At 40.0% G+C, this 12,940-nt stretch overlaps 1 protein-coding gene across 8 annotated transcripts in view; it reads right to left on the minus strand.

Moving 5' to 3' along the window:
- Positions 1-12,940, minus strand: part of DNM3 (dynamin 3) — a 170,811-nt gene that overhangs the window by 56,587 nt on the left and 101,284 nt on the right. For 7 of the 8 annotated variants that reach the window (XM_064427548.1, XM_064427547.1, XM_064427546.1 and 4 more), the window contains one exon: positions 9,647-9,756. In XM_064427548.1, the coding sequence (XP_064283618.1) occupies positions 9,647-9,756 (110 nt within the window). Of the gene's footprint in view, positions 1-9,646; positions 9,757-12,940 lie in introns of those variants that run through there. The other variant, XM_064427549.1, reaches the window with a different exon arrangement.

Consider the following 12,940-nt stretch of genomic DNA (forward strand, 5'->3'; position numbering starts at 1 on the left):
TCCTTTTTCTTTCCTAACTCCAAAAGTACTAATCGTCTCTTAAAGCAAATAATAGCCTGGATGACTTTATCAGATGCTTTTACCTTAAACTGAGGAAACACCTGAATTTTATTCAATTTGCAATATTGTGGAACTCCAAGTCAGCACTTACTGAATTTAAAAAAAGTCAATTAAAGAAAAAAAAAAGTGGGAAAAAAAAGTGAAAAAAAAGGCATAATGAAATTGCCAGAGGAAAAAAAGCTTTAATTTATTGTTAGGAGAAACTTTTACTGAGATAAGCTTTTCTGGCTAAGATAACGAAGCAGCTATAACTTTGTAGAACTAGGAAGCTAAAATGGTAAAAGGGTACTCTCAGCAAAGATGACTAAAAATAACAATAGAGCAAATAAAGGCTGTAAAACACAGTGATAGGGAAGTTCCAAAAACACTTATCTGCAAGAGCAAAACAACATGACACCAGCTTGTGAAAACATTTTTTCAGGCCTGTCATGTTATATATTACACTCTTTGGCATTTTGTGGCTTGCTCCAAGCAGTGTGGCTGTGCGAGCAGGGATTTCAGCCAGGCACTCCGAGCACGTGGGAGCTGACAGTCCTACACTCTGCCTCTGTGTCAGGACTTCTCCTGGGGCTGGGGACACCTCATGGCCAGCAGCTGATGTCCCCGCATCTCCCAGGCCTTTCTTTCTCCCTGTAGGATCTGAGAGCTCTTTTTTGTGCAGCTCATTCTATTCCACCACCACTGTCAAAGACACAGCACATGAAGGATGCATGCCCTGAGTGCTCCCAGGGATGTCCCAGCAGGGCAGGTGAGGGGATGCTTGTCTCCCCAGCTGGGTTCCTTGCTGCTAGACTGCCCCTGCCTGTCTTTCTCCCAGAAAGGCTGACAAGCATAGGAACTTTTCAAAGGAAAAAAAAGCCAAAGTTAGCTTCTTTCAGTAACTTCTGAAAAGTGTGTGTCCTTTTCTTGTTACCAGTGGAATCTTACAAAAACACATTAACATGTTTTACTCATTAGGAATCCACTGGCGTCTCATGGAAAGCTGTAAAAACGTTCTTGAAAACAATTCAGATTTTCTGTTTTCTTCTCTCTTCCACTTAAAATTGCTGAAGACATCAGCACAGCACCAGTTACTACTCAAGCCTCACCTACATTCTCCATATGGAATACTGTGAAGTCATGTTCTCACCCTCATCTCTAGAGCAGCTAAATGGGATGCTGGACATCAAAGACTGACAGAATAAAGGACACCAGGAAAGATGAATTCTCAGCAATACCAATCCTGCTGATATTCAGGCATCTGTAAATCTAAGGGACTGCAGAAACAAGACAGATACAGAAAATGGGGCATGCCTACAAGTACCATCTGCAAGCAGTATTTCTCTTGAACATTTAACATTTCTTAAATGTGACCACATTATTGAGGAAACTGCAAAGCTGTGTGCATCTACCACATCTACCTACTCCACTTCCTCCTGGAGTCTCATCACTGTAATTTAAATATCATGCATAGTTAATGAAAATATAACTATAGTGGCATATCTGGAAATCAACATAATATGATATCTGCCTTTTTTTTTCCCCGAGTAAAAAAGACAAAAGGCTACCACTTGTTATCTGCAGATTTTATTGTACTCTAGATAAATAAACCTCAATTTGGAACTGCATTTCCACTAAAATACAACATAATTGCTCATGAGGATGAACAGACAATTGGACTAAAAGCATCATTTCTAGTTCTGGAAGGTTGCACACTCAGGACATGCCTTCTCTAGGCTAGGCCTATCACCTCGAGGTTGAGCAGCCACCCAGCTGTGACTTTGCTTACCCTACAACTTCTTTATTTTATTTTAACCTTGATTTCTTGATTCCTTTCCCCCGTATATTTCAAGGCCTAATACAGAAATGTCCATAGGTGTTTCTTGGATTCCTCCCATCACAAGAGAATCCTAACAGGACTGGGTTAAGGTATTTGAAGTGCCCAAGAGGAAAGTGAGAAATGCCAGATAAGTTTGAAGACTGGCCCAGCTGTGAGTTACTGAGATTTCCCTCCCACCCACCCTGAAACCTGGGCTGTCAGCACTGCTTAGGGAAGGCTTGCCTGCCTATAAACCAAATCTCTGCAGTCCAGGAGCAGGGAGTGAATAACACACCTGAAAATCACCCAGAAGGAGCAGCCCTTGCAGCACCAGGGGGATCCCTCCATGGTGGCTGCACATCAGAATGTGCTGAGCACGCACTCTGCTGCACATCAAGAGGGACTGAACCCTCTTGCAATTTCTTAATACTAAGATCAGGTTAAATATTTATCTCGAGCAAGCCTAGAAAATTTGGAAGGGCAACCACTGCAGGCACATTACAAACTCAGTTAACATGTGTGATTATATATGAATGCATACTCACATATAACCATGTGTATGGAGAGCTTTTAGGTTGAGTTGGATCTGGATTTTACTAGCCAAAGTTGTACTGGATATACATAAAATTTCTTTTCATAGAGAGAAAATACAAACCAAGATTAATTAAAAATGCATTTATTCTTGCTAATGTGGGAGGAGACAGAACAACCATTACACAGCAAGAACAGTAGTGACATTTTTTAGAACTGGACCTATAAACTACTTGAATCCTCCCAGGAACACAAACCCGAATTCAGCTTCAGCAGTCACACTGACGCAAGAGAAGCTACTCACAGACTGCAAGATAAAGGAATATCTTCTTTTACAGGGATTTCAAAGTGATTTTTTGTAAACATATCGTCTCTATTAGGATGGAAGCAGAATTGAACATTAGAAATCTAGAACTATATGCAAATTGGTCCCATTTTATTCCATGGAAAACACAAAAGATTGAATTCTTAGGCATTTCTCACTTGATTGAAATTGAAAACGTACAGAATATGGGTTTAATGAATAGTCACCTAAAATGAAAAGGGGAGAAAATAACAGAATCCACACACTCCAGCTAGTGGGAAAGGTAATCTTGAATGAAACTGTACATTTTCTATCTATTTAACCTGCAACTCCACTGTACACACTCTGATTATTCAAATTTAGTCTTAGTCTGTGATTTTGGACACTTCTAATTGCACAATGGCTGGTTTGAGCATATGCACCTTTTTTTTTTCCCCAAGTAGGAAAGCTCTACCAAAAGCTCTGCAAATCATATATTTTGAAGAAACAAAAATGGCCATCTGCTCTGAGTTAACAGCAATGACTAACATTTTCTATCAAGGCGTACCATTTCAGATCACTCCAGTGTGAATGCTAATTAAAATTAATTACACATGGCTCTGAAGATTCTTTTTTTCTTAATATCCAGAAAAGCCAAGGAAACAATCTCTGAGACAATGTAATGAAATAATTACACTTAAGGATTTTGCTATCTGTGTCATTTGAGTGCTCTCCCAAAAGCATATGAATCTTTTCAAGTACACACACCCAAAACACACAGAAACCCCCCCAACTTTCAGGTGCAAATGAACAGAAGATGTGCTGCTCAGTACAGAGGCCAGCCTTGGCAATGAAGTATCTCGAGTCCTATATGTAACCCAGAACAGAAATGCAGCCAAAACTAACAGCACACAGGCCAAAATCCACAGTAGTAACAGTGACTGCCACTAAAATATTCCAGCAGTCCCTGGAGAAGAAGGTTTGATGCCTTTGGTGGTGAGGGATGGAAGCCTGGCCTGGAATCTGCCTTGGGGCCACACAGACACAAAAGCTGCCCCCAGCTGTCAATACCTGCACCATACTCTCTCTTATTTGTCATGTAAAAAATACTTGTCAATAATGACAAAACAGAATATAGTCCAGAAAAAAAACCCAACAAAAATAACCAAAAAATCCAACTTTTTTTTTTCTTTTCTTTCTTTTTTTTTTTTTTTAATAAGGGAAAGCTGTTGGCAATAAAGGCTAGCTATTCCTTGGGTTTGTATATTTTTCCTGTTCTTAAATATTGTATTCTCCAGCATTTTAGGAGTTTGTTTAGAAATGTTAGCAGCTTTTTTCTGGATTAAATTTGTAGGGGTTTTTAATTAAACAGATTCTCTCTCTTCCATTTCGAACAGAGAGGGCTCTGAATAGCTTACAGTCCAGCTCTTCCTGGAGCTTAGCTCTCTGAGTAATTCAAAAACAGTAACTAAACATACATCTCATTTTAGGCTTTCTCCTTTAGCCTGGCTTCTATCCAACACCTCCTCTGACCCGGTCTCCTTTCACTAGTTCCCTTTATTTTGGCTCTTGCCCAATTTCCCTTATATATGGATAGCAGTTAACCCGTTGCTGCCCATGGTCAAAAATTCAGTACTTAACAGTCCTAGTACATTTGGAGTCCCAGAAACAACTTGTCCATCCCCTTCTAGAGCACCCCACAGCCAACAGCACCTCTCCAAAGCAGGCAGTGATAGCTCCCACTGAGCAGACACAGTGCCATTTCCTGGGTCCTACCAGACACAGCTCTCTGTGCAATGGGATTCCTGACAGAGAGAGTGTACTCAGGAGTCAGGAGCTACAATTCCTCATCTGGCAGTTCTATTTTCAGTCCTATTGTGTGCCCTCAAAATGGCCTTTTGCTCGCTCTTCTCTGGACATTCATCTGTCTGTCAGATTAAAGAACTGTTTTTACAAACAGGCAGCACTGGAGCAGGGATGGCAGATTCTGCTTCATGATTCCTGAGGGGCATTTTGCTCTTGTGAAAGCAAAAGGAACAGTTCTGTGCTTTGCACTCCTCCTCACAGCCCTGTATCACACAGAACCACAGAGGTGAGGAAAGCAACACCACTGCTCAATTTCATCTGGCTCCTGGTGAGGCCTCAGATTTTAACTTTTATTTTCAGATTCTGTACTGTTTTAGTGTGTAGTTCTGAGCTTCATACTAGGGGATGGTGAGCTCTCTGCACAGAGCAGGGAGACAAAACAATTTCTTCTCTAGATGGGGACCAAGGACAAATGATCCAAATCTCAGCCCAAGAGCACAAACAACGTGGGCTGGAGAGAGAAAAACAAGGACGGGATTTCATGGGCTAAAGCTATAACTGGACAATTAACTCCAATATGCAAATGGAGCAGAACTTATAAAAGTGAGAGACCCCGTGACCAGTCGTGACCATTTTGTGACCATTTTGGTTCACCTGGGGTGCAGCCCTGGCTGGGCTCTTGTGCTGTCCAAGGTGGATCCATTGAGGCCTCCTAATAAATCCCTACTTTATTCATTAACTCTGTCTGGTCTCTGTTCTAGGCCAGCCTGCACAAGGCATCACTGGTTGGGCAGAAAAGGAAAACACACGAGTACTGGTGGCCTCTTCCTCTGCAAGGAAGGAAGAATCTCACACATGGGTTCTGCTCCTCTGGCTCCAAGGAAAGGAGTGAGTCTGAAGAGGAGCAGAGGAAGGCTCCTGATCAGGGACTCTCCACCAGGTAACCCTTCCTCACTCTGTGGTTGCTACTCCCACTATTGGTAGAGAAGGCTTGAAAATTCACCAACTTAACAAATACTTCAGCCTACTCCCATTTATAACCCCAAAACCTGCTCCTCTAAAAGAAAGTTCATCTCTCCAGAGTTGGAGAAGAGGTGGAAAGAAGCTTTTTCTCTGTTTCTAGCAAATGAAGACAGTTTTTTTAACTCTGCATCATTTCTTCAATTAAAAGGGAAGTAGTATATAAATTGAGGTGTAATACAGTAATACAACAATTTATTGACCAGTAAATCAGGAAAAAAGTATAATTAGGTTACTGCAAAGGCAAGAGATTACTTTAGAACAACAGACAATCAGTGAAAATAGTACCATGTGGAGCAAAAGGACAAGATCAATGACTTCTTGCCCTTCTCAGGTGAGATAGAGAGGTAGGACTTGCACAGATCCTTAAGGGAGACCCATTTAAGACAACAGTTCTTGTCCCAGGCTATAGCACTTGGGTAACAGAAAAAAGCACCAAGAAGTGAATAATTTTTACAAGAATACATGGAGAATTAGTCAAGTATTTGGAATTAAATCCTGTAAGGACAGTAAAATTTCTGAGATGGACAGAATTTGTTTTCTGTGTTCTTGAGCTCTGAACAAGAGTTTTACCCACTCAGCAATGAGAACATGACACGTTAATCTACTGAATGTGAGCTGAGATGCTGACAAAATCCCCTCTTCTCTATTCTCAGCTCTGCCTAGAAAGTCAGTGGTTACATCGACACAACTTCACAGTAAGCTCTACAGCAGTACTGCAAACATTCTTTCTTTTTCTATAGCGTAATTATTTTAAAATACTCAATATATTTGATCTCTTTTTCCAGTCTAAAAAAAACCAGACTTGCCACGAGTTTCCTGTGGAGAAGATGGTTAGCACAGAATAGCACTCACTTGACAGCTTTAGGTTAGACACACACTGCTTGAACCCACAGCTCAACTTCAGTTACTGAAGGCAGGCTCGTGCAGATGGATGCAGCCAAAATGATCCAGGAATCACAGGGCACTCACTCCAATTCACTTTGGTCTAATATGTGTGCTCCTAAGGTAAGGAAACTAGAGGAGTCCATTGCAAAGGTCTTCCATAGAGTCTATAAATTAAGTAGATGGCCCATTCAAAAGCTTTAAATGTGTGACTTACTTTGCAGAAAAACAAACCTAACGTCCCTGTTAAGTAATACTGTAACTATTTCAGGCAAAGTTTTCCTTTTCCCACACTCACCATTTTTTGTTGTTTTTTTAAAGATTTAATTAGAAAGTAACACGAAAATAATTTAATTATTTCACAACGCAGCCTTTTCATAAACACACAATTATGTTCATTTCATGAGAATTTATCTTCACTGTGAAATCAATCGTCACAGTCTCCATTTACTCTACATTACCAAGTCACATTTGATTCCTGTCAGAGAACTGTTGACTTCTGCAGTAAATCAAAATGACAGATACTGTTAGTTTCCTTCTCCATCTACCTCCCAGTCTCAGCTAACTCAAGATGGTTTTTCCTTCTATGCAGTGAAATGAGTATTTTCCTGGTAACTATATTTCAGAGCTGGAAAGGTTTTCATAAATGGAAAAAATGCAGTGCATAATCCAGGAAACTATTGAAATGTACAGTATCAGAAACATATGGCTGGAGCAAATACCTATGCAGTGAGGGGCTGGGAATGAAAAAGAGAACAAGCTTATTAAAATTCTTTTCCTAAAGAGTTTTTGCTTGAAAATTAAAATAATTTAATTGAACATTAAGAAAGATTTCATAGTCAAGGAAAAACATGCTGCAGATTATGGGGGGAGGGAAAAAGAGATACAGAATAATCTCCGTGCTATCATGGAAGCTGGAACAGATGATTTTGCCTTTGTTCTTTAATGATCTACATCTTAAATAGCAAAATGGTTCCATAACCAGAACCCTCAGTGGGCAGACTTCGAAAGCTGATTTCTTTCTCAGTTGCTAAGGTTTTTTTAATTAAAAAAGCAACCACTCCACCACCCCCCAACAACAACAAAAAAAAAGCCAGCCTGAAACGAAGTTAATTTTTTACACAATCTTTGAAAAGCAAGACATACTCACACACACAGAGATCAGAAACCAGGATTCAACAAATTACCACAAAATAAAACAACAATAAGAATTCTTATTTCAATGCATCTTTATCAATTCCCTCCTTCAGTTTCCTTAAGAATGTGGGACAGGGGACAGCCCCAGCCAGATCACTCTACTCGAGAACCAATATTCCTGTTTTTGCTGACACATCTAGCAATTCAGGATTCAGTGGAAAGTGATACTAATCTTGTTTTGATCAATTTGTGCCAGGAGGCAGATTTTTAGAAATATCAAAAATCAGCTGTTTTACAGTAACAGAGAAATTGCTGTTTTAATTAGAATTCAATAAATATTTCTTCAAAAACAACTTCTGCCTCCCCTAAAGCTGCAAGACTGACTCCATGATCTGCCTCTGCCAAGGCAGAGGTATTTTGTGGTCTTACTGCTGTGCTGTCATGTCTTAACATGCCCATGTGGATGTAAGGATGTTTTTAGAGCAGCTCGCAGAGGCTGCAGGATCTACTCAGAGCCCAAAGAGGCAGGGCTATTACAGACATGGCAAACATTTTAGACATCTGATTTTGAAATCCTTGATGTCTAGTATGGATGAAGATCAAGGGAAAATGTGAATGTCCAGCTATATAGCACCTTAATAAATCCCAAACTTGCCAATGGAAATGCTTCTCTTGGATTTTCACAGCAGTTCAATGATTAATATTTATGATGATGATAATATTCAAATCCATCAGTTGAACCAAAGGAGAAACATTGAGTTAAATTAACAAATTTCTCATGGAAGTAACCTAATATGTCCAGCTCCTATCAAGCCACCAGGACAAAGTTACCTTTCTTGATGGATCCACACATATCTACAGCCAGAATCATCAGAATTACATTCATTTCCAGCATCTGAAGATCATTTCTGTTTTTAAGAACATGAAAAGCTTTTCAAAGCTTTTTTCTGTGCTCCAGAAACACAAGTGGTCAAGCATTTGAAATGTTATTCCCAGCTAGTATGTGACATGCTTTCAAAGGGCATCTCCTGGCAGGCCTTGCAGGCTGGCTGAGGTGGCAGCAGACACAGGCAGAGCCTTCCTGGGCTGGTTCAGACTGAGAATGACATTGTGTCCTCACATTCCTGGGGTCAGCAGAAACCTGACAGCCCAGAAATCCCGTGCTTTGCTTTTGCTTTGCAGGAGGGAGGGACACTCCTTGCTTCTAAAATTCTGGCCGCAATGTCTGGCTGGATTGGGAGCAGAGACAGCTGCCTCTGCAGAGAGCCACATCCAGCCCTCATCATTTTGAGTATCTGAAGGTAATGCCAAGCTTTAGTGATGTGAGGGAGAATTAGGTGTGAAGGAATTTAGCAGAAGAGGGAAACAAGGATATCTATCCATGCTACATTTGCCTGAAAAAAAACTTACAGAAATTGCTCCTTATCTGCTAAAATGCAATTCCCCTGAGACAGCTGCAACTGCAACTCTCCTCATCAGTTAAAAAAAATTTAAATTACACGTCACTTTTATGTCTTTTGTAACATTTAAGGAAACTGAGCTGGCTGTGCATCAAGAGTAGCTTCTGTAGAGCACCCACCCCACTTTTAACAGAGAAGAGTCTGAGAGGGAAAGTGTGGGGCAAAAACTAAAAGGCAAAGATTTTATTAATTAAAGAAATAGAGGAATCTATTTTTTCTCCATTCAGCAGTGTTTAAACACAAACAAACAATCAAATGAGTCCCAAGATTAGTGACAGGCAAGATTTTCCACTGGAGAAAGTGAAAAGCAATGACACTTTTGTGATTTACACCAGTTGAATCTGGTCACAAGGTACAGAAGTCATGAATGTTTTGGTAAGCCTAGGTGACTGCCAAATAAAACAAAAATAGGATCAGGAGATGATTATTCAGCCATAAGGAAGGACTGGCTGACTCATCATGGAGCTGTTTCACCCCACGAGTGGCTCGGAGGACACCAACCTCTCATCCCATGGTTATGCAACAGCCAAGCAGCAGATAAATCAAGAATATCAAGACCTTGTGTACTCAACATGGTGGAAACAGCAGAACTGCACACACAGTTATTAAAATGCTCAGCCAGATACTATTTGAAAGATGTATCTGCAGAATAGCACATTTTCTTACCTCTGCTCTGTGTTAAACAATGCAAAGATGTGTTTGCTGGACATGAAGCTCTTTTCAACATCTCGCACTTTCAAGTTGTCCAAAGGCAGCATGTACTTCTTCTCCTTTTCCTAGAAAAAAGACCCCCAAAAAACTATTAAAACAACACTGTGTGAAAGAAGCCTGATGTCAGCAAGATCTGTTGAATTGGTAATGACCTTGGAACATTTGTTATCATAAGGAAATACCCAAATTTAAATGTCTGCTTATCTTTCATAGACCTACCTGCAAGAGAAATGAAACCTCAGTTTCAGTTGTGTTTTTCACTGACCCTTTTAAAACATTTCCTAATAAAAAAAGTTCACCTCAAACACATAAACATAACATTTGTTATTTTTCATTCCTCTGAATTCTAAAAAGGCAAGGGTCAGACTTCACTAAAATAAAAGTGTCTGATCAAAAAAACCCTCTTCTATGTCTGCACAGCAAGAAAAGTAACTGGTGACATAAGTTCATCTCTACTTTGCTGCTATTATTAATTATTTAAGCATGGCATTCAATAAACCCACACATAAACTTTCATTCTGCCAGTGAAAAATACAAAACCCATACAAATCAATCAAAGTAATACTATATACAAACAAAATCAGACCCTAATCTAACCAGCTTATTTCTGCAAATAGGAATGAGTTATTCACTCTTGCTGTAGCCAATTCCTTTGCAATTTCATCACAACCCTCATTTACAGCACAATCACTGCAATTTCACCTTTTTCAGGTTTCTTCCTTCACTTCCAATTAAGAACTAGCAATACTCCCAAGGTAATTTCTTATGTCAGAACAAAAAGAACCCTGAGATTATTAGCTGTTTTCATTGTGTTAAACTTCTTCAAGTGTTTGCACTTCTGGAAAAACTGAAGCTAACCTCTCCAGTTTGCTTTGCAAGCACACCTGATGTTAAATAGAAGGATCCAAAGACAAGAGGCGATCCTCAAAGCTCTCATTCTGGGCTTGCACATCAGGACAGCACTGCTCACAGGGTTACCAACAGCACAGTTTAACAGCTTCTAAAAGGCATCAAGGCATTGTTAAGGCTGGTGCCACTAGGGCAGCAATGGAGTGCGGAGAGGCTTTATGCCCTGGAATTCCAGTGGACGCTAAATGGGGCTGTCATGACTTTGCCTACCCAATGATCCTACAGAACTTCAATAAATCACCAAAGTTAGAGAGCTTAGATTCCTTCACAGTCCCTTATCAGGCAGCATGAAGCAAGGCTGACTGGCCTCTGCCCAGCCACCACCAGAGCCAGCTCTGAAGTCCAGCACCACTGCACTTCCTGAAGTATTCTGGGCTGGAACATCACTCATGGGGGGTGGCTCAGGAAGAAATCTGCATGGGACAACAGTTTATTGTATGCCAGGAAACAGGACAAAGGGACAAACCAAACTAGGACTCAGTCTTCTCTGTGAGTGTTTACCAGAAGACACCAAGCAACTTGCAGTGCACAGAAATGGAAGATGTCCTGGCTGGGTTGAACGTGTGCTCTGTGAGGGCAGATGCAATTCATCTTGGCTGAGCTTCAGCAGATTGCAAAACTCAGCTGGATGAGAAAGGCCCTAAGAGTGAAACTATAAAAATACCATGACATGGCCAACAAAGGCTCACTTTCCTAGACAGACTCCTAGCAGGCCTCAGGAGAGGAAAAAGCAGATTTCAAAAGCCCTTCTGGAAAAGCAGTTTCTCTTGTTGTTGAATACAAAGGTTATCAATTTCTGTGTATCCCATAAAAAGCATCTGATGGATGTTGAAACTGCCTCTATCTTAACCACCCTAGAAATTACTCCTCACAAAGAAGACACATAGGTATATTCTTCACTCCCCCACCTAACACCTGCTCCCATGGAGGAGTCCAGCTCTGTGCCACTCTGCAGCTGTTTTTCACAGCCCAGGCCTACATTCTGCTTCCAGAATCTCTGTGGTCTGAAGCCCTGGGGCTCTCCCAGCAGAACTGTGTGCTACCACCCACTCAGTGAGAATCACCACTGAGACAAATAAAACTAAGCCTTTAAAATTCATAATTTATCAATTTAAAAAATGGTAAACAACACTAAATGAAGACTTTATAAATATGTATGTATGCAAATTAGAAGTACTTATCCTCTAATACTGATTTGTATTGATATGATCTCTTTTGCTACTATAAATTTAAAATGTCCTAACTAGTATAGTAAATAAAAGGATAACAATGTATTATCTCTGCTGCCAGGACAAAGGGACACACACTTGAAAAATACTGTAGCAAATATTAAACCTTGTCTCAAAAGCAAATATTATCTTTTTCAGCTGAAAGTTGGACTGCAAGGCAATGTAAGGTACTTTGTATTCTATGTCAAAAACTTAAGGCAGGTTATATATATATATATATATAGATAGATAGATATATAGATATAGATATATATTTGTATATATAAAAAATCTTTTGGGCAGAAATATTCCATTTGGGCAGATATATTCCCCAGAGCTAAGGAAAAAGCTCCAAGATGTTCAATTTTTTTTTCTTTAAAACTTATCTTTCAGTATTACAGAAGAGACTTACCATGATTTACTATTCAATTACTGAAAATGTAAGAAGTTTCTGATGAGATGTTTTCTTCTGATAGACACTATTTACTGACAAATCAAGCAACCACAGATGAATAAAAATAGAAACTGATGAAAAAATTATACCAAGAATCTGATTGTCTAAACAAAAATTCTACAAGAGGGAAAGTTATATAAATGTTTGATGCCAAACTGTGAGAAAGTGTTTCTTCTGCACCACCAGGAAAAAGGAAATGCCTACAGAAGGCTAAGAAGTGGTTGGTATTTATTTATATGGCCTCCTACCCACATGCTGAGACAGGGCAGTTTCCAAGAAAGGGAAATCACAGGGTGCCTGTGATTGAGGCAAACAGAGTCACACAGGAGAGATCAGAGCTAAATACTGCTTAATTCCAGGAGAAAGGTATTACTGTGACATTAAAGTGTGGCAGCAAAACCCATTGCAATTTTATTTTCCCTCCGAAGTGGGAGAGAATATAAAGAAATGGAGCATGAGCTAATTGAACAGCGGATGAGCCCAACATTTCACCCTAAGCTCAATTAATATTATGTTATGGTAGGGCAAAAAAAGCTCCAGCCAGGACTGTTTGTGCATGTTTCCCAGCCTGAGAAGCTGAAGCATAAGAAACAGGGAATGCATGAAGCCTGGGAGGAATGGGGCTAGGCACACTTCGACGAGTGACTACATGCACATAACTGTGGGTCCAGTTTGTCC

Source organism: Passer domesticus, chromosome 7 (genome assembly GCF_036417665.1).
Source record: "Passer domesticus isolate bPasDom1 chromosome 7, bPasDom1.hap1, whole genome shotgun sequence".
NCBI classification, from domain to species: domain Eukaryota; kingdom Metazoa; phylum Chordata; class Aves; order Passeriformes; family Passeridae; genus Passer; species Passer domesticus.